The sequence below is a fragment of the Monopterus albus genome, unplaced genomic scaffold (assembly GCF_001952655.1).
Source record: "Monopterus albus unplaced genomic scaffold, M_albus_1.0 scaffold166.1, whole genome shotgun sequence".
NCBI lineage: Eukaryota > Metazoa > Chordata > Actinopteri > Synbranchiformes > Synbranchidae > Monopterus > Monopterus albus.
This window is the reverse complement of record NW_018128046.1, coordinates 727108-754521: the sequence shown is the minus strand read 5'-3', so window position 1 is coordinate 754521 and position 27414 is coordinate 727108. Positions and strand designations below refer to the sequence as shown.

The following is a 27414-nucleotide window of genomic DNA, read 5'->3' as shown; positions in this document are numbered from 1 at the left end:
AAATCAAATCAAAATCAAATAAAAAGAAAAGCCCAGGCATTTTCAAAAACCTTTATTTATTCAGGAATGGTTTGATATGTAAGCATGCTTCACTGTACACTGTACACTGCTGAGGAAAGGATTTAACTGAGTGTTTGTGGGCAAGTCATTTTTCCATATACACATGCAGGTTCAAGTGGACCACCTTTCAGCCATACACTCACTTCTCTAGTTGTCTGAAGTTAGAAGTTTTTGGTTCTGATTTCAGTTTCAGTTTGTGCAGAACCTCCTTAGTCAGTTGTTTAGAGTAGCGATTGATTTTCCAGTGTCCAGGCATCCATCCCAGCAGAAAACGATGGAAGTCTGTCCAGGCAAATGCAAACATCTCCCTCCACTCTTTCTCTAGGGCGGCAAAGTCCACATCTTTTTTCACAGATAATTTTAATTCTGTGAAATAGTAGTCCAGTAGGCCAGGAACCCTCTTTTCACACTCCTTCTCCTCCATGCAGCTGTCTAGAAAATACACAACATCTTTCATCCCACAGCCCCCGCCGACATACTGAAAGTCTACAGCTGCCACATCCTGATCAGTCCGGGAAAAACAGAAGTTGGCTAACTTGGCGTCTCCATGCACGATGGTCTTAAAGCAGCATTCGTTGAGCATCCTGTCAATGTCACCAGCTGCTGCTTTTAGATCTGCATCATCCATGGCCTCCAGCTCATCTGGCCGGGTCTCCAGGTGCCAGTAAGTACCAACAGGCCACAGGCCCTCTGGTGTCACACCCAGGAACAGAGCATGGAAGTGGGCAAGCCAGCTGATGCAAGTCCTTATCTCCCTATCCTTCACACTAGTCCTACAGAAAAAAACAACCAACCTTATTTATTCAGAATGATTTTTTCAATTCTCTTATTCATCACATCTCATGAGTTAAAGATTACGACTTTACCTTCTCTGATCGTAACCGGCCACATCCAGATCCTCCAGCACAATGAGCATCTCATCTCCATAGGAACAGGCAGCCAGGCAGGCAGGGATGCGGCAGCTCTGATTGGTGGAATAGTTCTGGTACCAGTGTGTCTCCACCTGATAAGATCTCACTTTACGCCTGTGGGAGCGATCTGTGTTCCAACCGCCAGGGTGCTCTGCCTCTTCTGGAAATTTGACATGTTTGACAACAACAGAGGGTCGGTCGCAGCCCTCCAGGTGCAGTCTGACTATCTCCCCATAATCACTCCACAGGCTCTGGATCTTTGCACCAACACGCAGAGATGAGGCACCACACGCCTGCAGGACAAGATCCTGGTACTCTTGTTTCATTGTCCAGTTCAATGCTGAATCAGGGTGAAAAGCAAGCAAGGTGTCAGTTCTTCTCTACGTCTGTTAAGCAGATAACATTGTTACTGTTGATGCTCATGACTTTTTTATGTGTCACTTACCTTATTACTTAATGATCAAGCTTGTGCATCCAGACTTCAAAAACAGACTATATCTCTGCTGTTTCCTTCCTTATCACACATTCAGAGATCTTACAATGGCATGTAACACAAAAGCCAACAAAACTGAAATCTAAGGCTTTGACTACGTAATAAGACTGTCTCGGATATTTAAAAAAATGTAAATGCTATCCTTTACCCTTTCTTTCATGTCAAATGTATCTCAATGAACGGATAACAGGAAGTATTCTCTCCAGCCAGCTGCATGATGTTTAAAGCTACAGACATGAAATAAGGAAGGCAAAGTCAAAGATGTACCACTGCCATCTGCTGGACTGGAGGGCACGAATAGGCTTTGAACAGCTGCTTCCTCTGTTTGTATTTGGTTCCTATTAGTTTTAATTAATAAACAAAGACCTACACAGCTTGGACACATAATAAACATCTGTACAGTCTAATGCACACTGTCAACAAAGTGACATCAAAGTGAGTTTGAAACCAGGAAACCAGCAAATGTTCATAGCTGAGAAGATGTTACCAGCAAATTTGTCATGTTTGCTTAAAAATCCCTGCAATGATGAGTCAGAATTATTGCCAGTTAATTATTTATCATATATTAGATACAATAATTTCAACTTGTCACTGCAACATTTCTGGGCACCTGGGGAATTAATGACAACTTTTTGGCTCCTTGCCCCCCATGAGGTCAGTAATGGTATAGAGTGGCTTTAAGGCTGTTAGTGATCCAGACCTGATGCATTTATTAACTTTCCACCATTGTTTTGTAAGTTTAGCCTTCCCCTTCAATTAATAACATGTAAAATGTATCTGTTTTACTGTGACACCCAGAAAACAAAGTTTATCAACTTAAATATAGATGCAAATACAGCCAGACATCCTTTTCACGTCTTTTCCCTTGTGGTCCTGTGAACCACTAGCACTTCTGAATGAACTATCTAGACTCCAATGGAACACATAATTTCAATGTAATAAAATGGTGTTAGAATCAGTTATGATATTGGAGAAATATTAAAATATCCCCTCTAATTAATTAGCTTTATTAAGAATATATTTTTTAATGTATTGTAGTTTTCTTATTTGTAGAATCTTTTCGATCTGCTAGAGTAAATGCTGAAGTATTTTTTGCCTGTAACTTACCACACCCCTGCTGATAGTACACAGTGACCAGCTTTTGGTGTGGTAGTAGGTAGGGGCCGTTCTGATCCTCCAGTCCGGAAGGTGGCGGTAATGCACCTAAAGATGGTTGCCAACCGCCATTAAAAACAGCTGAAGAAGAAGAAGGAAGAATGACGGCCAGATTGACCTGAGCTAGTCCATGCCTGTGTATTAGGAGCTAATTAGAGCTACTGGAACGTTTGTTTTTGTCAAGAATTTTGTGTTTTATTTTTGTCGTTATAGTTTAATTATATAACAGCAATCACCAGCATGTCTGCTCCTAAGAGGGGAGACTTGACTTCAAGCGAAAAGGAGCTGTTTGCCGCTATTACTGCAGGTAAACCTCTTGGGCTAACGCTAATCTTTGTAGAACACATATAAGCGTTATCCCTCGTTAGCTTGTATTGAGTTACGTAATAATGCCGATTAATGGCCATTTAACTCTTTTTCTGCTCGCTACCTTTGCTGTTAAATGCTAATTAATTTAAAGGGCTGTTTGTTGGCAGGGATTGGTAGCAAATGGCGTTAGCTAAATGCTAATAATGTATTCATGAGTAGCTTAGTTACTGTGATAGCTTGTGGTCTTTAATATTCTGAACATATTGGCTTAAACTTGCAGGGTAACATGAATTGTTCTAACTTTATGTTTGTATAAGTGTTTGCACTGTAAATTCATAAATAATATATATTGTGTAACAATTACGTTATAATTTGTCACCCACCCACTGTAAGGTCTTTAAAGACATCTCAGTAATAAAGAGGGGGGTTAATTCTCTTATGTTGCATAAACTGATGCTTACCTTGATGTAGTATGTGTAAGGTTACTGCAGTGGTATTGATTGTTGTGTTTTTAGGAAATGTTCAAGAAGCATCAAGGCTTCTGGGCTGTAAGGATGTACGAGTCAACTGTTTGGACGAGGTAACAGAACATTTCTAACAGGGGACACAGATGATAACCTTAATTTGTCCTAACACATGTCAGGAGACTTTGTGCTTTTTCAAGGCAGTTTGTTTAAGTTATACACACAAAACACCATGTGTGTTGTTTACATCTTAGCTTGACTTGCGTCTCTAAATTGCCCGTAGGAGTGAATGTGGGTGTCTGTCGCTAAGTGTTAGGCCTGTGATAGACTGGTGATCTGAATGATCCCTAATTTTTTTTAAATCTGTGTAAGTTCATACTGGTATTTATTAAGCTGACAGAATATTTATGATATAATTATTACAGTACATATAATACCTAGTGGTAATTAGGACAGCAGGAAAAAGAAATTAGAAATTGAGAATGAGAAAGAATTGACAATAAGAATTCTGTATTGAGACCATCAGGATCATAAGCAGCACCCAAGATGTTATGATGCTTTCAAGTATTTTTGTTTATGGTTTTAATAAACATAGTTTATTCATGAACACAAGTATTTACTTGTGTTCATGAATAAACTATGTTTATGTATTTACTTTTTTCTTCCCTAATTTTTACTAATGACAAATGAAATGGTGCATGTAAAGTGCACAGCTTTGCTCAGCCTTGTTGTCTCACCCACAGTACGGGATGACCCCTCTCATGCATGCTGCTTACAAAGGAAAAGCAGACATGTGCAAGTTGCTGCTGCAGCATGGAGCGGATGTGAATTGTAATGAACATGAACATGGATACACAGCACTGATGTTTGCCGGCCTGTCAGGTATGGTATAAATGTAATAGGTGAAAGATTTAAGATGTTAGAGTGGATCATCACAGCAAATGTCTCAGCTCTGTTGTTTGAGAATGCCCTTCTCTGTGAGTGCTGTGAATCTTCTTCTGTGCCTGCAGGGAAGACTGATATCACGTGGATGATGTTGGACGCGGGGGCGGAGACAGACGTCGTCAACTCTGTCGGAAGGACTGCGGCACAAATGGCCGCCTTTGTTGGTGCGTCTGAATGTGACTCTGTGTGTGCTCATTTCCACAAGAGTCAAGGGTTCTTATGTTATGTATTATCATATATATAAAGATGAAGGATGACACACTGCTTCTTTGTCTGTCAGAAACACTGATTCATTATATTCTGCAACACATTTATCACATAGATACGTTCACTTGTTTTCATCAAATGTGGCAGTGGTTTACACTTAAGTAACTGATGTATTTTGAAGGGTCATTCAAGATAACATTATACTGTATAGCTTTTTTTTTTTTTTTACCTTAAACAGAAATTTGAATGTATTTTTTCTTCTGATTCAGTTCTCTATATAGATCTCTGGGTTTATTTTCCCTTGTGTATGCCTTTATTACTAAAAAGAAGCCATTTCAAGTTCTTTCTTTCTTTCCTTCTTCCTTTGTTTCCATTTCTGCTGCTGCATCGTCTTCTGATTTCCCAAACTATGGGGTGAGCTGAGGGTCTTAATCACAGAATATGTGTGCATTAATTGCTAAAAAAATTGTCGTTAACTCACTATTACCATGTTAACTTTGACAACCCTAATAATAATATAGGAAATGTCTAGTAACCGGACACGTGTGGATGCTTCAGATTAGCCAAAGATTAGCGCCCATTGTAATGACCTTAGTCAGTATTTAAATCTTCATCACTTCATCAGACCAAATCAAATCACACCATCACCACACTTTTGTTTGATAATGCAATTGGAGTTATTTTTGATATTTTTTTGACACCTGGACTTCAGAGTTGTTAAATCTGGCCTCTATTCATGTCTCTAAGCTAAACTTCCACAACACCACACAGATTGCATGTACTGACCAAATCAAACATATTCAGAACAAAGGTTTGTCAGGCTCCAATGGGCCCAAAGTTGGTGAAGAGGACCAAGGTTTTAAGGCATGAATTGGTTTTGAATGACACAAAGTGGTTACTTTGGTGTCTACTGTTACATAAAGAGTACCTTGCTCTGACTAAGCATAAACATGTGCCTCCTCTTCTCCCCCTTCAGGGCAGCATGACTGTGTCACGGTGATCAACAATTTCTTTTCCCGTGCCAGACTGGATTACTACACCAAGCCTCAGGGTTTGGAGAAGGAACCCAAACTGCCACCCAAACTGGCTGGACCCCTCCACAAGATCATCATGAGCACCAACCTGAATCCTGTCAAGGTATAGGACACCGCTGAGTGTTGAAAGATGCAGTAATGTAGACATTGTGGAGTAAAGTGTTCAGAGGCAGAGTCTTGGGTCAGGACTCCAACCCACAGCCCAGCAGCTCCCTCATCCAACCATCCTCTGATGTCTGGATGAGACATGCTCAAATGCTCTTTGAGCATTTCTTTATGCTCAAAGAAACGATTTATCCATTTGTTCATTCCACCTCCACTCTCTGGATAACTGTAATGATACAGAAATGTTTCTCATCTGTGTGAGTGGTTCTTCATCCAAACACAACAGCAGCCTGTTTCACTGATTATATTCCTCCATGGAATGAAGATATAAGTAATCAGAGAAGTAATCAGCTGCTGCCATGATTGGTTGCTGGTTCAGGCCTCTTACTCTGGCAAACAAGAACAGTTTGCAAAAGATTGTCAAGACGTGCAGCAAGATTGTGAATAGTCCCCTTAATAATTTAGCTTGCTTGTATAAGTTGTGTTTTCTGGGGAAGGCTAGGTCAGTCTTGGCACATCCTAGTCACCCTGTCTTTGGTCAGTTTGTGATGTTTCTGTCAGGATGAACTTGTGCCATCCCTTAATGTAGGACAAATCGACTTAAAAATTCTATGGTACCAATGGCAATTGATCTCTTGAATTCTGGGTAATGCTAAGGCTGCAGTAGTATGGACAGAGAGGGTCTGGCACATGTAGGGACTGGCCTGAACTGTATTATAGGATGGCCAGTGATGGCACGATGGGACTGGATATAATGCGCCCTTTGTAAGAGGTGGGTTTTGCATTGTGTTATGTTTGAACTGTGTTATGATTGTTTGTTGTGATGGTGCTCTTGGCTGCATACAAATTGCCCCTCTGGGATAATAAAGTTACCTGTGAACCTTTGGCTGGACTGTAAACCAGCATGCTCTATTATGCACAACAGATATCAATGGGGTGTTATTTGTGTCAAGGATACACTGCAGATGTTACTGTATCACCAGCAGGTGTGGTGTGAACTTTTAGAGTCTGTTTGTTGCTCAGACGCTCTCAGTTCTGCCTGCTAGCTAAGTTGGCTAAGCTCCTTTTTAGCACGATGACCACAACCATGATGTTAAGACCAGGGCTCTGTGGGGGCCAGACCATCTGTTGCAGGACTCCCTGTTCTTCTTGCCTCTGAACATAGCTCTTGATGGCTCTGACTAGAAGTTTGGGCTCATTGTCAGGCTGCAGAATGAATCTGGGACTGATCAAACACCTGAATAAGAATCTGAACAGGTCTCCGTCTTAATTAGGTGGCTGTACTTTGGTGCTTGTGGTCTGTTGTTAATCCAGGAGAAGACCCAAGAAAAGAAGGCAATGTTTTTGTTTTTTTAAACTGGAGAACTGCAGCTAAGAAAAGAAAGCCCTCAATATTCATGCATCTTAAAATTTAAAGCATTACATTTTGCACCGGAAATGTATTATGGGCCCCTGCCATAAAGGCAAATAATAGTTGTCCCCAAATTTGCAGTTGATAAGTAAAATTAACGGAAAGAACAGCAGATGAACAAACAACACAATACCATGACATACACATCACCAGACATGTTTTATTTTGAAAAACTACATTAAAAAATGGAAATAAATATGTCTTGTGCTGTCCAGATGGTGATGCTGGTGAAGGAGAACCCCCTGTTGGCAGAAGTGGAGGCGCTGGACAAATGCCGTCGGGTGATGGAGCTTATCTGTGAGAAATGCATCAAGCAGCAGGACATGAACGAGGTGCTGGCCATGAAGATGCACTACATCAGCTGTGTGTTGGGGAAGTGCGCCTCCTTCCTCAAGGACCGTGAGGACAAGCTAGACGGCCTCATCAAGAGGTGTGGCCACGTGTGATGTTGTGTTGTGTGAGAATCTGTTCATTTTAAATGTAAATGTCCAGTTTATTATTTTATATTAGGGAGAGGTAAATTGTTGTTTTGTATTTTTGAAGCCACTTTTAAATGTCTTGGGGTTTAATATTTGTGGAATGTCTGTCTTTGTTAGTGTTGTCAGTCTGATGGCTCCAACTTTACTTCTGAGAGCATTTTTGGTAGATTGTAATGCAGGAGTAGGCACAGTGGATTATTTGTCATTGTTGTCAATGACTCAACAAGAGAAGAGTGAGAGGAGCCCGAGTGAAGCTCCACTGAAATGCCTTTTATCATAACATAGGTGCTTTTCCATAGTGAAAGTTTTCCTGATCCCTTTGCTGCAGTTTGCTGAAGGGCCGGGATAGCGATGGCTTCCCGATGTATCAGGAGAAGTTTATCAGAGAGTGCATTCGCAAGTTCCCTTACTGTGACGCCACTCTGCTGCAGCAGCTAGTGCGAAGCGTCGCTCCTGTGGAGATTGTAAGTCTGGATGAATGAATGAAAACTGTGTAGAGATGATTATGCGCAGTAGCAGTCTGTTTAAATCCAGTATACCCATCCTTATCACATCACAGTCAATTTGAAAATGATCAAATCCAGTATACCCATCCTTATCACATCTCAGTCGATCTGAAAATGATCGACTTTATGTTTTGTGAATGTTTGGTGATTGGATGAAAGCAGAATCACTGTTGTTCTTAAAGACATGATTCACTGTCCATTTAAGTGCAAGCCTTGGCGTGTTTAATGTTTTGGTGTTTGCCTTTTCAGGGCAATGACCCCACAGCTCTGTCGGTGCTGACTCAGGCCATCACAGGTCAAGTCGGCTTCATGGACGCCGAGTTTTGCACCTCCTGTGGAGAGAAAGGAGCTGAGAAGAGATGTTCCATCTGTAAAATGGTGAATGTCTGAACTACAGCAATATATCAATCTATACATAGAACAATGGAGACTTTTCAATACATGCCAAAAAAAAATCATCAAATTATTTTTGGGCTGTAACTTCTCATCAGAAAACTGAACAGTGTATCTCTGACAGAAGAATTAAGATGATATTAACAAATACTTATTCATTCTTGGCCATTTTCAGCTGGTAACAGTTGTCTTTTATCTACATAAACAAACTGTAAACTTTTTTCCACCAGGTGATCTACTGCAACCAAACCTGCCAGAAGATGCACTGGTTCACCCACAAGAAAGTTTGTAAGAACCTCCAAGAGCTGAGAGAGAAGCAAGATACAGAATCAGCCAAACTGCGGATGCAGCAAAATAAAGGTACTTCAGCGACGTAGGAGGTGAAATATGAAAGAGAATAAAGCACCTCAGCAGAGACACTCACCACACTCAGGCAGAGCATCATCCAAAATATGTTACATGATAAGAGGTTACTGCTTCATAATAAACACAGATAGGCCAGCACTGTTTTATAAGAAGGCCATTTTTACCAGCAAGTATATGAAATTTAAAAAAAATAAGATTTAAAAAATGTGTTAACTATTTTGACCTATAATTCTGTGGATGCCTTTTTTTGAATTGGAAATACAAAATATGTACAGTAAAGCTCAGTATTCCAGGAATTGTGAATCAGTTGTGATTTTTTTTCAGTCCTGTTTGAAAAATCTGTAAAATAACAAACAAACAAAAGACAAATATAGCAGTTTAATCATTACTGTGTGTGTGTGTGTGTGTGTGTGTGTGTGTGTGTACTTGGAGGAAATCTACCACATAATTATCAGCTCATTAGCATTTTCTCCAGATTTTTTCTGAACGTTCTGTTAATGTTAGTGCTTTCTGGTGCACTGTGTTTACTTCAAACTGCTGTCATCAGTGTCTTTGAGCAGTGAGCAACAGAAATGCTGAGATGCAGTGGGATCTAAAATCCAAGTGAAATTGGTTTTAATTTGTCAACTTTTTCTTAAAAAAAATCATTGTGTTCTTTGGTGAGTGTGTAAAAGGAGGAGTCTTAAAAATCTATTGGAATGATGTGCTGTAAGCCTGAATTTTAAATCTCATCAAAGCTTCTTTGTATAAATCATTTTCTTGATCATGTTGCATTCAAAGTCCTTTAAACTAACATGAGGTTATCCACAACCTAAAGCGGTTTGTTGATTGTGTTGCTGCCAGTGTAAAGGAAAGGTGTGGCCTACAGTAACAAGGCCGTATTTGTGTTTCAGAGAGTAAAGAACAGGAGGCCACAGACTCCATGCAGGAGCTCTCACTGGAGACCGGCAGGGAGACCACCTCCTCAGACACTGCAGCAGAAACCTCAAGCCCCACATCCACCCCAGCTGCTGGCAACTGAGGAACATCTGACAGTTGAGGTCAGCGACCACCTCCTCCACCTCCAGAAAAATGCGGTAGAGTCAGAAAGCCAGACAAGGACTGGTCCAGCAGGCGACAACACCTCATAGTTATTATGAACCTGAGACTGTCACGAAGGCAAGGTGGCACTGAACCATCAGAGGAAGGTTTGTGTCACAGCGGTCATCGTTTTGTCTTTGTTAAATATTAATTCTTCAGATGATGTCATGTGAATGTGAAACCTGTGTAGTCTAGTGTGTTTCTGTGGAAGTTACTGGGAGGAATTGTGGGAAATATGTGAAGAGCTAATAGTTCACATCAGTAATGGAATGTGATTCTGCCTTAAGGAACTGTAGCAACTTGTGCAGGAAAGAAGTGACTATTTATTGACAGTACATGTGATTTGTTACTGGAACGCCTGCTGATGGTACAGTGTGAGTGGGTAGCACGGCTGCACAATACTGACCAAAAATCTATTCACCCTTTATCTATACTGCTTATCATAATGACGGTTGTGGGGGGGCTGGAGCCAATCCCAGCTGACATTTGGTGAGAGGCGGGGTCCACCCTGGACAGGTCACCAGTCTGTCACAGGGCTGACATGTAGACAGACAACCACACACACTCACACTCACTCCTATGGGCAATTTAGAATCACCAATCAACATAAGCTGCAGGTCTTGGGACTGTGGGAGGAAGCTGGAGTACCTGGAGAGAATCCACACAGGCACAGGGAGAACATGCAGACTCCGGAGAGAAAGGCCCCAGGTCGGCTGGGGTTCAAACCTGGAACCTTCCTGCTGTGAGGCGACAGCACTAACCACTGCATCACCATGCCACTTGTGACCAAAAATGTATAGTTTTAAATATGAACAGCTTAAATTGTAATAAAATGAAAGTTTTTTTTTTCCCCCCAACAGGTAAAATTATTTATTGATCAAGCATAGAAACAAGTTGGTTTGAAAATGATCAGTGCTTATGGTTTTGATACTGTTTCAGTTACTGTGCAGCCTGAATGGACAGAGGCACTGAAGTCAAACTTTGATTGGTTTGTCCTGAACACTGATGACTTCCAGTATGTCCAACAGTTTTTAATATTAATCACATTAAAGACCAACTTCATTGATTTTTGGAGAGTTTCATATTTTATCATTATGCTCTTCATTCTACTTGTTTCTGCTGCCCAGAGTAACCAAAACATAGTTACTGCAGGTTTACCTTAAGTTTGTCCTGCTCAGTGCAGTGAAAAAAGCTTTCGACAAACCAGTGTCTTATCGTGGTGTCTCTGGGTAACTCGAGCACCTTGAGTCAGAGGCAGGTCAGATGATTCAGGGCCGCTGTTTGAGAGACCAGGGAGGACCTACAGTAGATACCTGTTGTTTCATTCATCTGGGGTGTGTGTGCTTTTCATCTTCCTACACAACTTTATACCTGAGGGAAAGGCAACAAAGGTAACTTCCCGTAAACTTGAACAACTCCACAACATTTATCTGAAACTGTAGTTGTTAAAAACATATAAATAGTGTGTTGAAGATTAAACCAGTGGATTCAAACCTGTCTGGTGATCTCTTTATAGAAAACGGTGTTTGGTTGGAGGCCTTTGACAAATTTCAGATGTCTCTTGGGTTTTGCCAAAGATGCATTTTTATTCTAAACTTCTGAAATTGTTTCATTTATAGTGAATCATGTTTTGAGGCTTAAAGAGAATCAAAATGTATTTTACAAAAAGCAAAGATTAGAGAAATGTGTAATGACATTTTTTTTTCTGCTTTCCAGCCTCAGTCATGTCACAACCCATCACATTTACACACATTGTTGATAGTATTGCTGTACTTTTGGATTTTGAATGCAGGAGTTTTACTATTACAATGAAAGTTTCAGTGTTTTTGTGTTCAAAGAGCATTATGTCTTCTAGTGAAGCCTGACAACAACAAGCAGGGATTGTAACAACATCTATAAAATATATGTACTACTAAAGAAATTTAAGTATTTTAAGGCTCTATTCAAGGATGTCTTTAATGGTCGAGGAAGGCAAGAACAAGAAACCAAGATTTATCTATAACAGACTTGATATTGTCGTGAAGGTAAAGTTCAGTCAAGCAGTGGTTTAGAGAACGGTAGCTGAGCTCTCTGGTCGGAAAAAAATCAAAATAGAAATGGATCAGTTTTCCACTCAGTGTAAACTTTAAAACATCAGCCTGTTGTTGATTTACATGAAGTGTTACAGGAGCTACTTTGTGGTTATTCAGCCACAGCTTCCTCAGAAAGTGAAACCTTGTTAGGGACACTTGTGAATTCTCTGCTCAGCAAAATAGCAAAAACTGTAGAGGTTGGGAAACATCAACATCCCTCCTTATTCCACATTTCTGCAGAGCGTCCTTTATATCCTGTGTTTAGACAGGAGAAGATGAAGTTGCAAATAAAAAGTAACAAGTGGTTTAAAAGTGTCAGTGTGGGAGATAAAGCTGCACCTTAATTAGTGATGAAAAATCTTCACATCCTTCTCCCGCAGGGGAGGCAGATGTCCAGCAGAGGGCAATGTTTCACAAAAATCCACAAGGTTTTGGTTATTTTTATTATTATTATTTATGACCTTTTTTAGGTTTATTTATTTTCTAGTTCCTAACTATGAGCAGTGGGGGTCCAAAAGCTTTCAAATTTTATTCCAGCTGATTTCAACAAAATACAGGAGCAGAATATGAGTAAAATCAGTGAGTTCAGTCCTTTGAAATGAATCCTTTCCTATATGGTCCCCGTAATTTAGAGTAAAACTGTTTTGTTCCATAACATTTAACCAACAACTGTATTTACTTGTAACATCTGTGCATCACATATGGAGCTACAGGATTATCTTAGCATAAAGCCTGGGAGCAGGGGGAAACAGTCTGCATTTATCAAAAATTTGTAAAAATCCATCCACCTAGTAAAATTTATTACTTTTAAATGAGTATTTCTACACTGTAGAATTTCTACTTTTATTAAGTCGGAGTGCTTTTCGTGACTGATGATCCTTGGTCCAGTTCTATTAGCAGATGAAGACCATGAGATGTGTTGGAAAACTCCAGAAAAAGCTGATAAATTGAAATTACTGCGTCAAATATACCGCCATTTTATTTATATGTACAGTAGCTCTGTGTTGTGCATTCAGCCTCTTAATAAGTTTCAGTACTTGAAAGCAGCATGCATGTGTTGGTTTGTAACTATAGCACAAGTGCCAGACATGAATATAGAGAGTAGAGTGGTAACAACAGAACAGGACCGTCTGTCTATTGTTCCTCTCTGCTGGGATCTGTTGGCATGCTGACCTCTGTTTCTTGGCTTTGTTCCAGGTTTTGTATACACCTCCTGTTGGTGTATATTGGTGCATCCTGACCAGGAACACACTCCTGCCATGCTGCTTGTCAAAATGCTTTTAACCCAGCCACCTTTTATTTCCCATGAAGGTTAGGGGCAACTAGCTTCACTATGCCCAGAGAGGCAGTCGGCTTTAAGCCTTCAGCTTCTATACAAAGTGAGAGCACAAAAGCCAGGGTGTATCATATTCACTTTTCAACATTCATTTAATCCGGTCCCACGAGAAGCTCAGAGGGGCGTCGAAGCGTAAATAGTCCTCTGAGAAGAGCTGGCTGTGTTGTCCTGGATTTTCTCTCAGAAGTGAAATGAGTGGGTCTCTGGTGTCGCTGTTTGAGGAAAAAACAACAAGAGACAGAGGAAACAATAACAGAATCTGAGTGTAGTTTAATGACAGACTTGCTTCACCTGCTGAAGGGATGGAACAATTACATTTACCCAGGTATGGTTCTTGTTACTTGTGATGCAAATAGCCCACCCACTGTGAAGCATTTCCTCACAAATCTAGCCCTGTAAAGCCCAACATATCAAAAAAAAAAAAATAGCCAGAACATTCTAATTCTTTGGAACTGAGATGTTTATTAAACCTTTTAACAAAATCCCAAATATAATTCATGATTCAAAATTCAAGATTCACAATTTTTATTTGCCATATATGCATAGACAGACAGTCCAGACATAAAGGAATAGAGGTGCCATATTATTTAGATTATTTCTATTTCTTTTGTATCACATTTGATACATGGGGCATTTTTGGTGATTTTGTTTTTGCTCAGAAACCTCACGTATCAAATATGATACAAATGGTTTTATAGGGCTAGGATGCTATCAGAGTTTAGGCTAAAATGAGCAGACTGTTCTCATCTGTACTTCAATGCACATATTTATAGTTGTCTTACTAAAGCACACAGAGAGCCACTGGACAGGAGTCACACTCTTTGTGTCACCAACATACTTGGCCAGTAAAGCTGATTCTGATTCAGTGTGGTTGCTCTGTCCCTAGCTTAAATAGCTACAGTCACCAAACATGTGAACGTCTGCCACACACAGCGATTTCAACGACTTCATGGATTTAATGCTAGCTTAAGCTGATCAAATCTGCCAACAACAGCTGACATTTCTTCAGCAAAATCTTTCCAACAGTAAGAAATACCCCTGCTTTTGTCTTTGTCAGTGTGAAAACTAATATCCATAGTTTCAGAAATGACTAAGAATTTGAAGTCTTAAATCTGCCACTGTTACTGTAAACTTCATTTGTGATGTACAGAATCTGAAAGCTTGACAGGTGTATCAGCTGTAACCAGACTCAGTGAATGGTCACTTTTTATTCAATATGAAATTAGCTCCTAAAACACTATGTGGACATTACAACCATCCTGTTTCACAGCTGCTGTAACTGCCTCCACTTACTTGTTTCAGACTTTTCACCAGAATTTAGAAGCTGGCTGCTGGGACTTTCTCCCTTCAGCCCTGGGAGCATTAGTGAGGTCCACAATGATGCTGAGTGATAAGACCTGGCTCCTGCTCTGATGTGCAGCTCATCCCAAAGGTGTTGGACGGGGTGCAGGTCAGGGCCCTGCAGGCAAACCAGGCTGTGAAAATCAGACGGGAGAGGGACAGACACAAACTGCTGACACAAAGCAGAAAGAACACTGTTGTTATAAATAACACTGCCTATGTAGCATCAAGCGTTTCCTTCACTGGAGTTGAGGGACTGACACCAAAAAATTGTTTCAAATAGACAAATGTAAGTTGACACTTGTGTCCACACAGTTTTGGCCATGTAGTGCATCGCTACTTGATCCTTCATAATTTATTTCCTCCTTTCTTTCTGTTCCTTATTTTTCTTCTCGTCTCCTTTATTATTTCTATTCTTTTCTCTTTATTGATTTGTTCTCCCTTCCTTCTGTCCTTCCCACACCTTTGTCTTTCTTCATGGTTCTTCCCATTTCCCTTACTTCCCCCACATTATTTCCTTTTGTGCCCTATTTCTTTCCTAATTTTTCTTATACCCTTCCTACCTTCCTTTCTCTGCTCATCCCCCTTTCTTTCAGTTTCAGCCTTTCTGTTCTTGTTTTCTTTTCTTTTTTTATAAATTATTTCTTTATTTTTTCCTTTACTCCTCACCTGAAATCGAACAAATAACCATAATGGGAAGTTTGTCACGTTTAAATTACCACAGAATCAGAAGCTTCACATAGACTGCTTTGAATACTTGAGTAAATTTCACAAATGTCTGTCTTTTCTCCTAAATGTTCTCTCTTGTTACTACTGTGGTGTGGCTGAATTCCCTCCACCTGTGATTAAAGCCATAACCTCAGGCCTACTACATTTTCCATCCTGAAACGTGCTCGTGTGGTAATAAAGCAGGCACGTGATCTGTGTATCCGCTTTCATTCACATGAGCAACAATTAGGGTCTCTGCATGACGCCGCTTTTCAAATCAGTAAGATGAGCCTGGATTGAATGTTCCCCACAAAAGTAATGATATCTCCCCTTGTTTTGTACAGCACACACAGCGAGACTCCAGTTAGTCTGGTCACTTGATTATCAGATGTGTAACTGACAGAGACTGAGAGGTAGGCTGAGGCAGGACAGACAGCAAATTGCACACAGACAATATCAGCTTTCATGCCTCAATTAAACGTGTGTGGCAGTGTAGAGAATATCCAACAGGAGAAACCGACCAGAAGGTACAACATGATGTGCTGTTTTCAACGGTCAGCTGTGTGCACATGCACGATTAATGGTCCATCACCACTGAAGATGAAAAATGAGCCACAAGTAATGTTTGGAATGCTTTCTATAATTTGTGACACAGGACAACAGACTCATCTGGTTTCTGGCTTTGCTGACGTGATCTGGTTTACTGAAACATTTCACAAAAGATACACCTATGAGGCTTTTGTTAGGCATTAAACAAAACTGTCTTAAACCTATTTCCAGTCATCATCCCTCGTGTTTTTACAGCCCACCAACCTTTATCAAGAAGGAAACGGCCACCACATGTCTCACCAATGCTTGGAAACTAAGACTTAAAACTGGAAACTTCAGTCACAAAATTAGGTAATTGTATGTAAGACATTTATTCACTTTGCAGTATTTACTCTTAATTTGATTGTGTTTATTGAATGGCCTTACATAACAAACTGTACAATCTCTTTTCCAGATGCACAGAACAATTATTTAATGCTGGAATTTCATTTGGGGCAGATATAACATTTTCTGGCATTTTGTTTTTTTGTCTTGTTTGCTTCTTTCCTCCTTTTTTACCTGGTCTGAAACAAATCTGGAGATGCAAAGTTTTCACCTCATAGAGAAACGGCGGTGCATTACACCACAGTACTTTTATTTTGCATACGTGATCAGCCGCAGCACATTTAGCCAAATGATATTTGCATGTGATCAGACAGGCAGGCATGCACACTTTCATCTGAGCGCTTGCGAAATTGAAAAGGACGGCACAAAAGTTCCAGTGTATATGAAAACCAGAAGGATGAGAAGAGCGAGATGCCACAGTAGCACAAACCAAACAACCCAGAGTTTCCATAATGAAAAGGAATATCTAAAATCCAAGTCAGAACAGCAGGAGTCACTGAAAGCCGAGGCTGTTTATCACCACGCAGGATCACAACAGCATCCAGCCCTGAAGAACAACAGTCAGAACAAGTTCACCAAAGTTAAGCCAACACATATTTGGCTTTATTGTCTGCATTCAAATCTGATGTATGGCAGTTTTGGAAGCTGATGTTTAGCTGTCAAATCTGGATCAATGTAGATCCAGATGTTTGTTGAGTTGCATTTGAAAAGACCTTTTTTTTAATTCCAGAGGGAATAAAGTGTGATTTCATGTTTTTTGACTGCAAAATACTTTTGGCCTTGTTTACTGTGAAACTACTGCATTTAGATAACACTAATATAGACCATAAACTAAAGTCTACCTGGGATCTAATCAGAATTTTTTGGCTTTTGAAAATAACCTCATGTACTAAATCACTGTTTGAATTTTTGTATGTTTGTTTTGTTGGTGGTGCCTCTATTGTGTTTTTCTTTCCTGCCTTTTGTACGACGTATTCTACCAAACCACTTCTCTAATGTCTCATTCCAAAGATTTAGATCAACACAGTAATAAATATGAATTAATCTGAAGTGGGTGATGTTGAAATTTGTCTAAAAGAATTAATTCCCAAGTTTATCCCGTCTTCCTCCTGAAATATTGTAGCAATGGCTCATGGTTCAGTTTTCTAGTTCTTGGTAACAGCACTGAATGCCTTTCTTTATCTTGATAAAGGCTGGTGGACTGACTGTGAAAACACCAGGCACAACAATTTGATATAATATTTCAAGACTTATAATTTGATCCAAGACAAAGTCTTATTGTTTTTATAAGTACGTTAATGTTGTCAATAAATTAAACCAAAAACTCAGGCATCGTTATCATAGGGCTTCCTCTCCAGCATCCAGGATCACATCTGAACACCCCCAAAATGAAAGCATAGGCGGGGTTATATTACGGGAGTACATAGGTGGCGACCAATCAGAGCCTCACAGCAGAGACGCACCTGAGGGGCTGCCAAAGCGAGAGACTGTATAAAACCAGCGGCCTGCGGGGACTCACACGCAGTGCAGCCAGCAGCAGCCTCCCCCGGTCGGACCTGCACCTCACACGCCCGCTCACAGACACCAACCATGCACCTGAGCGCGTACGACTCCTGCCATTCCCTGTTCTTGCTTTGCATCCTTCTGCGGAGTTGCCAAGCTTTCAAGAACGACGCCACGGAGCTCCTGTTCTCGCATGTCAGCGCGCCGGCGCCCGAGGTTCAGAGCAATGTGTCCCTGAACCGCGCACGGAGCGGCGGGAGAGGAGCGGGCGGCGCGGAGCACGACAAAGGCGGTGAGTGAAAGGAAACACCGGGGGATGCTCTGGTGCTTTGTCATTGACTGGGTTGTCAGTGGGTCGGTCCTCTGTGGCACGTCTAGAGTGTTCAGCCTACCTACACTGTTCTGCACTGAGTTGAATTTTAAAACCTTTATGCTGTTTACTAATTGTTTTGTTTCCAACCTGGGTTTATTTGCGCAGTCATGATATTTAAATACTTTGATTTATATTGTCCTAGTTTGTGAATAACAGAACAGAAAACAAAACAAGGAGAACATGCAATTCCCCGGGTCCCATTTCCACTTTCATTTTTAAATAGTTTATATAATATAATACACTTGTATAATATTTTTCAGCCCAAGCAGCCTAAAGGTCTGGAGATAAATTTCAAGTTTAAGCATCTAATGTCTCATTTTGTCTTCCACATCCTTTACATTGATGCACTTTTTATTCAGCCACTTAGTCCATTTTCATTTTAATTCTAGTTAGCATATTTGTCTCTGCATTTCTGAAAATACATTATAGACTACATTTATCATAAAACACTTAATACATAATATACAGATTCTAGTTAAAAAAGCCTCTACTGTTGTAGAATAGTGTAAAAAAAAAACAACTTCCAGCCATCTGTTAGCTTTAGTGCTTCTCCTTGATGGGTTGCAGAAAGCAGGGGTGGAGGCTGGAGCCAGTATGTGAGAAGCGGCGTACACCCCGGACAGGTCACCAGTCTGTCACAGACTGACACACAGAGACCAACAACTTCACATTCATGCAGGCAGTTTACAGTCACTATATCTAACCTGCATTTCTTTGGACAAAGTCCATAAAGTAAATTATGACACAGTAAACTTGGCGTAGCCTTGGATAGACATTATGAGGCCCATGTGATAGTATAATCTGAGCACAAACCTCAGTGGCTCTGCTCCTGTAATCAAGAGTCTTGGCAAAGACTGTGTCCCTGCCCATCACTACACATCATCACATACTCAGTGTAACTATCCTACTCCTGCCTGGCTGTGGTCCAAGCAGGGATGAGAGACTCCAACAGGGCGAGCAGCCGACTGGGTGTCACTCTACCTGAATGGAGGCTCTTACAACAGCCTTGAAGGAAGAAAGGGACAAGGGAGTATGAGAGAGAGAGGGAGGCGGGAACTCACCCCTGTTCATTCATCAAACACTGTCACAGAGATGGTGAGGGCGGGGTTATTGTCACTGAGGTGTATGGAGCTGTATGAATGGACTTGAGCTTGGGTTACAGTGGTGGAGGGGAGAGCAGGGTGACGGTGTTTGTAGCCTACGGCAGAATAAAGGTGATTGCTGCAGATTTTATTTTGCTGCTGCTTCTCTGGTAAAAATTTGTTTATTTTTCTCAGTGCAATAAATCCTCAACTCTTTAAAGTAGACAGGTCAAGACGCTATTGCGCTTATTCCTGTAAATGGGCACATAACTGATATAATGCCCAGTCTGGGTAGTACCCCGGTATTATAATATATTAACTCATCGATATTATGGTGAACGAAACACACTTGGTTACTGTAAAATGCCATTTTGTCATCTGAACAAGTGCTAAACAGTTTTTTTTTATTGATTGATGATCTGTCCATGAAGTAATTCCTAAACAAAAATACCAAACATTCTTTTGTTTCAGATTTTCAGTGTGAGGATTTTCTGAATTTTTTTTTTTTTTTCATACATGATTATTAGCTGAATATCTAAGTTTTGGACTATCGGTCAAACCAAACAGGACAGCTGATTCCTGTCACCTTGGGCTGTGAGTATAACAGGCTTTTTTACAGTACTTTTTGTGTCTTCCCACAGAACGAAACCAGATCGGATGCAGAGAGCTGAGATCCACTAAGTATATCTCAGATGGCCACTGTACCAGCATCAACCCTATCAAGGAGCTTGTGTGTGCTGGCGAGTGTCTCCCAGCTCAGATGCTTCAAAACTGGATTGGCGGCGCCAATGGTAGGAGGTTCTGGGGTCGCCAGAGCAGCATCCAGGACTGGCGATGCGTGAATGACAAGACCCGCACCCAGCGCATCCAGCTGCAGTGCCAGGACGGCAGCACAAGAACCTACAGAATCACCGTGGTCACCTCCTGCAAGTGCAAGAGGTACACAAGGCAGCACAACGAATCAGGCAACAAGCTCGAGGAGCCTGGTCTGTCACCGCCACAACTCCTGCACAAACACAAGTCCAAGAGCAAGAGGAGGCTGGGGAAGAGCCGGCTGAGTGAGAACTGGCACGAGACTGAACCCTGAGAGCCAGCAGATGCACAGACTGACTCTGAATCTACACAAACCTACAGGAGTTTTGTCTCTGTGTTACTAGGACATGACATCCAGAGCTTATGGATTATTTCTCAGTGTGACTGGGACCTGATTTATATGAAGCTAGTTCCTCACTATGATGTAAAACTTGAAAGAACATTCTGACATTTTAATCCATGTGATTAAAGATAATGTGAACAGAAATGGGGTGTGCAGACTGCAGAGCTTCCTGGAGCCCAAGGCTGAGCTTCAGTGTCCCAGATGTAGCCATATGCATGTGTTCGCACAGACACCAGTAAATAACACCAAACATCTCAAAAAATTTTGTGTAAATACTTGTACATATACAACATTTGTACCTTCTTTTTGAAGTATGGCCATGTGTACAAAATTTTAGATTTATGATGTATGATGTAATATATTTTCTGTGGCAACACATGATGTGTCTAAGTGGTGTCGGCATGTGGATGAAGTCTGGAGAGACTGTGCCATCTGTCATTCTTGTAGTAACTTTATATGAAATAAATCTCACTTTTTTCCACATGTTGTCAGTGGAGACTGTACCAGGTATGACGGTATTTCATCTGCAGGAGGGCTCATATTAAAACTCAAATCACGACAACACCGCAGTCCTAATGTCAGCTAGTAGAAAATGACTATCTTCTATTATCGATATAAACATCCATCCATTACCTGTACCGCTTGCTGAATAGGTTGTAGGGTGTTGATATATATAAAAAAAAAAATATTGTTATAACTGCAGGATCATGAGTTTCACACTAGCAAATGTCAAGTTTTTAGAAAATTATTTTTAATGCACAATGTAATATATAACATGTATTATGTGTAATTTGGCTGTATAAGGTTAAGATTCTTTGCCAAAGTACTGTTTCTAAAATTCCAAATAAACTTTCATGTACTTTTTCTAGAGTACATGTCTTGTCAGTTGTAGTTTTGTGTGCAAATTAATATTTTGCTCACAATACTAATAAAAAGCTCATAAAATATGTTCCTCTTGCAACACATAACATTAAAATACCATTGCTTTTGATAAAGTAGGTTTAAATGACATTTACACTGAATATTTTGGAGTATTACTCTAAGAGTCTAAATAGTTTTTCACCACTATAGAACCGGCAAAGAAGTTAAAAACATGTTACTCACAATATTTAGTAGTTAATTACAGACAAAGACATAGGGCTACCCCATAATAATCTCCTTGCACTTTCATGTACGTACAGTAGTTTGTGTTTAGGGGACTTTTATTTTGAAAGCATGCATCGGAAAGATGGTGTTTGCACTTTTAATTTGACAACGGTGTCTCCCAAATTTTCACCCTCGTTTCCGTTATCCTCCACTGTCCGTTAGCTGGGAACGGACGGTTTTGGTCAGTGACCTACCGTGACCCCTTATCCGTGAAATGATAAGATAAATAAATCCTACAAACATGGAGGGCGATATCTGTGATCCGGACAGGGCCGCATATCCTAGGATTTTCCCACCCCGCGAGGCCGGGGAGAGCGACCACCAGCCGTTTGAACGCTGCGTGAACTTCCCGGTGTCTGTGGTTCTTCCAGCCGCTGGCACCGGAGAGAGAACCGGACTGCAAACACCGAAACAGTTCTGCTCGTTTCTGGGCAGACCGCTTATAAGCTACACTATCCAGGCTTTCGAGAGGTAGGAAAAGACTGAAATACGTTAAATAAGATGTCATAAAAAATTCCTGTTGCCCAGCATATGCAGGAAGCGGGGACACTGACAACGGGATAAGGAAACAAACAGCTCAGTATGAGGACTTCCTCCAACGTGCAGCGTGTCTGCCAGTATTTGGTCATGCTTGGCCTGGCTACTACTGCTAATTAAGCCTCACCTGGGGCTCATACTTCATTTCTTGCAGGGCAGGCTGCTCATGCATGTAATCATTTTTTTTTAAATCACAGATTACACGAGAGGTTTAAATGATCTACTCCATAATTGAGTATTTTCATTTAGTGGAAATTGCTCTATTATGTTTATCTGTCTGCTTATTATTACTGTGCACATAAACATGAAATAAACTCATAAAATAGGATGCTTTGTTGTAGTGTATATAAAATGACCCGTCATCAGTACATGTAGTAACCAGAGCTGGTGGCACTGGGACCAGATATGTTTTTTTCTGCCCAGGATGTATTATAAAGGTTGTTTTTGCTTTTAATTGATTGAATACACATGTAGACGCTAGTTTACCCTTAATGCATGAGCCAACAACAAATCATGGAGCTTGTAATGTTCAGTTTTTGTTTAAACTGTACAGATTAGAGAGTGGTATCCATTTTCTTGTGTAATGCTGGACAAGAAAGCAGATTTTGTTAAATAGCAAATTTTTCCTTTAAATAAACATTTTGAACATTTGCTTGTCTCCTTAAATATGACAGTTTTGGTTGACCAATACAAACCATTTGAAGATGTCATGCTTTGCTCTGGAAACTTTCAGCAGGCATTTTTAAGCAGATTTAGTTGGAGCCCTAATTTCTAAATATAATAATGCTGTGTGTGAATGTTATGTTACACCTCCCTCCCCCTTTTTCTGTTTGAAATTTCAGCTTACAAATCAGAAGGTGTGTTCTTGCAGGGTGTCATGGATCCAGAGCATTGTGGTTGTTGTTCTAAAAGAAAACATGGCCCTGATGACCGACATCATCCAGCGCTTCCAGCACAGGAAGGTTCGAGTGGTCCCAGGTGGCTCCACTCGTCACAGGTCCATATGCAGCGGAGTCCTGGCCTTAGGTGAGCTGGAGGGGGAGGAGAGCCACGCAGCGGTCCAACCAAAGGTGGTCATCATCCATGATGCTGTGCGGCCTTTTGTGGAGGCGGACTTTCTATACAAGATAGCCATGGCTGCTAAGGAACAAGGGGTCAGTAAAGCTAATTTAACTGAAGTGTATGGCTATTTGAAGAGACAGACACTTAGTCTTGTGCAGCTAAAATCATTTCAACACTGCTGCTTTTACCTTATATATCAAGGGTTTTTTTTAGATGATGCTCACTTTTTAAAATTGGTTTCCTTGTTCAGATGAGAAGAGTTTGTCAGTCGACATAAATTTAATCAGCAGCTAGTTTGCTACTTGATTAATCTTGCGCAGCATTGTCAAGCAAAAATGCCAAACATCCACTGGTTCTCGCTTGTCAAGGACTTGCTGAAATCTTTGTCTCATACAGTATAAGGCTGCAGCTAAAGATGTTTCATTATCATTTAATCTGCCTAGTAGTTTATAATTTTTCCAAAAACATCAGAAAATCTGCCTATTCTATGTCCAGCTTTGTTAGCCCAGCAAAAAATGTAATAATATCAAATATATTCAATTTACTGTCATCAAATATTTGATAATTAGTTTGAAAAATGACTCAGAGAAATAGAAACACAAGCTCACTCTAAGCTTAGATTTCCCACACCTCAGGTCATGATTGGGATTACAAGATGTGCAATCTCTGTGTAATGTCAGTTTTTCCAGTATCTTATGAAGACAGGACATGATTATTTTCTGGAGATGAGCAGTTTGGAGAAAGACTGTAATACCTCTGCAAAGAAACAAGCCCAAAATGCCAGTATTTGGTCATGCTTGGAATGGCTAGCACTGCTAATTAAGCCTCAACTGGGGCTCATACTTCATTTCTTCCTATGCTTTCCGCTGAAAACCAGAGAAGGTGAATTACAGCACAGAGTGCAAACAAATCCATCACACTCAGCTGCAGCTGGAGTCAGATGTTTCACCTGGTGGGATAACGTGGGACCTTCGTTAGCACGCACTATGGATTTGTCATTTCTCACTGTGTGGCGTGAACATAAACAAAGCAAACAATAAAACTTAGCAAAGTCAAGTTTTCCAGACCAAAGAAAACAAATGGTTTTTGTGATTGCACCTGAACCTTCTCCCCTTGCACACAAAGGTTTCTCCATCTTTTCATATACTGTTTATTAGGTTGACAGATCCATCGCTCTTGGTGGTGCTGTTTATTTCATCAGTGATAGGTGGGAAACATTTGGGCCGAAGTCACAGCCACTCTGATGAAGAAACGGATCAGTTTCACGATGATTCAAGTCTCAGGCTCACATACTGAGAGAGACTTTGTTGAATACAGGTTAAACAGGTTGTGAAAAAAGCAAGAGCTCTCTGACGTAAGGCCAACATTTATGGCATGTGTCTGAGTGTGTGTCTGTTTTATGATGAGCTTTCACTGCAGGCGGCCTGGTCTTCGTTATCTTGCCAGTACCCCGCTCATGACAGAAGGTCTGTCCTGCACTGAAAGGAAACAGATTAATTTTGATTTTAACAGCATGTGTAATATGCAGAACACATGCTTGCACACGCTCCCTTACTGCCTGCTCCAGAAAACTGGCTTCAATGAAAAGATTATATGGCAAGAAAATCTGAACTCATTGTTAATTTAATAGCTTTTTCAGTGGCTTTCAACTGCATCACATAGTCTTTATTATAAAGTGGCACTGTGGGGCAGTGGAGAGCACTGTCGCCTTACAGCAAGAAGGCTCCAGGTTTGAACATGGCAGCCGACTGGGACCTGTCTGTGTGGAGCCTGGATGTTCTCCCTGTGCCTGCGTGAGTTTCCTCTAGCTTCCACCCACAGTGCAAACACTTGCAGGTTAATTGATAACTCTAAAATGCCTGTAGGTGTGAATGTGAGGGTGAAGGGTTGTCCGTCTGTATGTCAGCCCTGTGATGGACTGGCGCCCTAGCCGGGCGTACCACACCTCTCACCCAGTGTCAGCCGGGATGGGCTCCGGCCTCCCAGTGACTCTAAGCGCTATAGATAATGGATGGATGGAGAATTGCTGATTATTAGTGATTATTTGAAGGCCAAAAAGCACTGACAGTGTTAACATTTTCCATACTTTCATCCACAGTGGGCCTACAATAAGGCTTGTAACATTACCGTACATAACTGTTAGCCAGTGGACAGGTCCCTACTGTGACAACAAACAGCGACTCTGTATGTAATAGACTGATTTTAGAACTTAATTTCTCTGATGTTCCCTTGGATGTTTACCTTTCCCCTCCTCTCTCTGTGCTGTACATTTATATAGATATACAGTTCGTGATCACCTCAAGGATTTGGTTAAATTGATGCTTTTTCAAAGCCAGTTGATACAGCGTTACCTAATTTCATTCTTCCCTGTGTGCATCTGACTGCTCACCTATATTTCTGTGTTTCCAATGACTTTGAATGTGTTCCACTGCTAAATGTCACTTCACAAAAATGCAACTAAATGACAACATACACTGTGTATGGGGAGGCAACTGCGGCATTAGTCCTGTTTCAGGCATTTAATATTTGTCTTATTGAGGGTTTTCCTTTCCAATTTTTTTATATAGATATGGATCTGTTTATAAAACAAACTTCACAATAAGCTTATTCATGTTTTTGTGTAATAGTTTTTCATTAAGCTCTATAACAAAATCTATTAGAAACGTCAGACAGGTGAAACTTGAAAACAGTGTTTTTGCACACAATATGTCTAAGGACTAATAGGTAAGGAATTTTATGCTGTCTTGGTTTGTTTACTGTCAAACTTTGGTGAAAATATTGCAAGGTCATCATATTGTTAGTCAAACTGTGAGCTGATTGTGTCATTATGCCACCAAACATCAAAATGATGATACTTTTTTTTTGAGAGAGAGAGATTCCAAAATCATTTTATTTAACACTTGGGAGAAGCTTTGAAACTAATGATGAGACTTGACAGAGCTCGTCCAGGAGGCGGATCATTTACTATACTTCTGAAAAACCAATTATGAACTCTTAAGATTTTATCCAAAACATATATGGAAAAACTAAATGCCGTTTACCTCACCCAGGCAGCGGGGGCTATCCGACCTCTTGTTTCGACGGTGATAGCCACCACATCGGAGGGCTACCTGGATCATTCTCTGGACCGAGCCAAATACAGAGCCAGCGAGATGCCTCAGGGATTCACATATGATGTCATCTATCAAGCCTATCAGAGGGTAAGGCCTGTTCTTGAATAGTCACAGTGTTCCTGCTGTCTGTTGTGAATATAAATATGTCCCTGAGGGTGTTACGGTCTTCATACATTCATGTGTGATGAAAAGACGTGATAAGATAATGTTCTCTGTGCAGTGTGAAGATTTGTGTTTAATGTGATAATGAGCTTATCTTTGATTCCACAGATCATAAATTGGTCTTCTCTGTCAGAGATGGTGGTTGACATGCATTATCTCACCTCCAGTCCCTTCTCTATATGTTAGAGAGTGCTGTGATACAAAATTGGCACTATTATTCAACTATTTTATCCAACTGAAGAGGTCAAAGAGTGGACTATCTACTCAACAAAAAGGCCTCACTGTGCATGTAACCCAGTGCTTGGAAAACGTCTGCGTACGTCAACACTTTAGTTCTTAGCTCAAGGTCTGCTGCAGGTAGGCCCTTGAATCGCAGTATGAATAGAAACGTTGCCCCACATCCGTGTCCATGTACTCACGAGGGCAGGTGCAAATCAGTATTAGCCCTTAACAGTTTCTACTTGTGGCCAAAGCAGCAATGCAGGTTTTGTCCAGTGTACGTGCATTCAAAAGTTTGATCACTACAGCAGCTACATTTAAACATAAAATCACAAGAAGGAAAAATTACGACCTGCTACTTGTTCTTGGTATCAAATAATTACAGGCCTCTCAAACTTTATGTAATGAGAGCTAGGTTAAGAGTTATGCTGTAACAATTACACCACTTAGATGACAAAGGACTTTTCGGTTCTCGTACATCATAACGGTTCTTCACAGTCCACCACTGTTCAGCTGATGAGCCAGAACCTGCAGGGTCTCACTTTGAAGAGCTCGTGGTGTAGCTGCTGTCATTTTCACTTGGCCTGTGCTGCATCTGGGAAAGAACTGGTACATTCATACTGTATATTCTGCCACACTGCAGCAGATTAGTCTGTGGAACAAGTGAACAAAGGCTAAGAAGAACACTGAAATTTCATGGGACATTTAGGTGAATTTGGATTAACAGTCTCAGCAGCTGAGTGTGACTTAATA

The 27414-nt window shown here is 40.7% G+C and overlaps 4 protein-coding genes across 6 annotated transcripts in view; 3 read left to right on the top strand and 1 right to left on the bottom strand.

The window, feature by feature from the left end:
- Window positions 1-41: 41 nt before the first annotated feature.
- On the bottom strand, window positions 42-1662 carry pkdc (protein kinase-like domain containing). The gene is made up of 3 exons (XM_020615567.1): window positions 1417-1662; window positions 927-1311; window positions 42-833 (listed from the first exon to the last, which is right to left on the bottom strand). Exons 2-3 carry the CDS (start codon window positions 1295-1297, stop codon window positions 200-202), a joined length of 1005 nt encoding a protein of 334 aa, XP_020471223.1. The 5' UTR covers window positions 1298-1311; window positions 1417-1662; the 3' UTR covers window positions 42-199.
- A 1055-nt stretch (window positions 1663-2717) lies between these two features.
- Window positions 2718-10418, top strand: ankmy2a (ankyrin repeat and MYND domain containing 2a). The gene is made up of 10 exons (XM_020615471.1): window positions 2718-2926; window positions 3444-3508; window positions 4136-4274; window positions 4403-4501; window positions 5521-5681; window positions 7310-7524; window positions 7902-8037; window positions 8329-8457; window positions 8703-8832; window positions 9732-10418. The coding sequence occupies exons 1-10, from the start codon at window positions 2860-2862 to the stop codon at window positions 9857-9859; spliced, it is 1269 nt and encodes a 422-aa protein (XP_020471127.1). The 5' UTR covers window positions 2718-2859; the 3' UTR covers window positions 9860-10418.
- A 7388-nt stretch (window positions 10419-17806) lies between these two features.
- sostdc1a (sclerostin domain containing 1a) lies at window positions 17807-21070 on the top strand. The gene is made up of 2 exons (XM_020615559.1): window positions 17807-18103; window positions 19908-21070. Exons 1-2 carry the CDS (start codon window positions 17899-17901, stop codon window positions 20351-20353), a joined length of 651 nt encoding a protein of 216 aa, XP_020471215.1. The 5' UTR covers window positions 17807-17898; the 3' UTR covers window positions 20354-21070.
- Window positions 21071-21662: 592 nt separating this feature from the next.
- crppa (CDP-L-ribitol pyrophosphorylase A) overlaps window positions 21663-27414 on the top strand; it is a 31953-nt gene continuing 26201 nt past the window's right edge. For all 3 annotated transcript variants that reach the window (XM_020615583.1, XM_020615582.1, XM_020615584.1), the window contains exons 1-3: window positions 21663-22039; window positions 22977-23259; window positions 26218-26367. In XM_020615583.1, coding sequence (XP_020471239.1) covers window positions 21810-22039; window positions 22977-23259; window positions 26218-26367 — 663 coding nt within the window. In that variant the 5' untranslated portion in view covers window positions 21663-21809. The remainder of the gene's footprint in view (window positions 22040-22976; window positions 23260-26217; window positions 26368-27414) is intronic.

What these genes read in the sequence shown, in the direction of transcription:
- pkdc (XM_020615567.1), bottom strand. Translation starts at nt 1,297, where the DNA reads ATGAAACAAGAGTACCAGGATCTTGTCCTGCAGGCGTGTGGTGCCTCA. An exon ending in GCCGGTTACGATCAGAGAAG is followed by an intron (nt 834 to 926) that starts GTAAAGTCGTAA and finishes TTTTTTCTGTAG; the next exon opens with GACTAGTGTGAAGGATAGGG.
- ankmy2a (XM_020615471.1), top strand. Translation starts at nt 2,860, where the DNA reads ATGTCTGCTCCTAAGAGGGGAGACTTGACTTCAAGCGAAAAGGAGCTG. An exon ending in ACAAATGGCCGCCTTTGTTG is followed by an intron (nt 4,502 to 5,520) that starts GTGCGTCTGAAT and finishes CTCCCCCTTCAG; the next exon opens with GGCAGCATGACTGTGTCACG. An exon ending in GCGTCGCTCCTGTGGAGATT is followed by an intron (nt 8,038 to 8,328) that starts GTAAGTCTGGAT and finishes TTGCCTTTTCAG; the next exon opens with GGCAATGACCCCACAGCTCT.
- sostdc1a (XM_020615559.1), top strand. Translation starts at nt 17,899, where the DNA reads ATGCACCTGAGCGCGTACGACTCCTGCCATTCCCTGTTCTTGCTTTGC. An exon ending in CGCGGAGCACGACAAAGGCG is followed by an intron (nt 18,104 to 19,907) that starts GTGAGTGAAAGG and finishes GTCTTCCCACAG; the next exon opens with AACGAAACCAGATCGGATGC.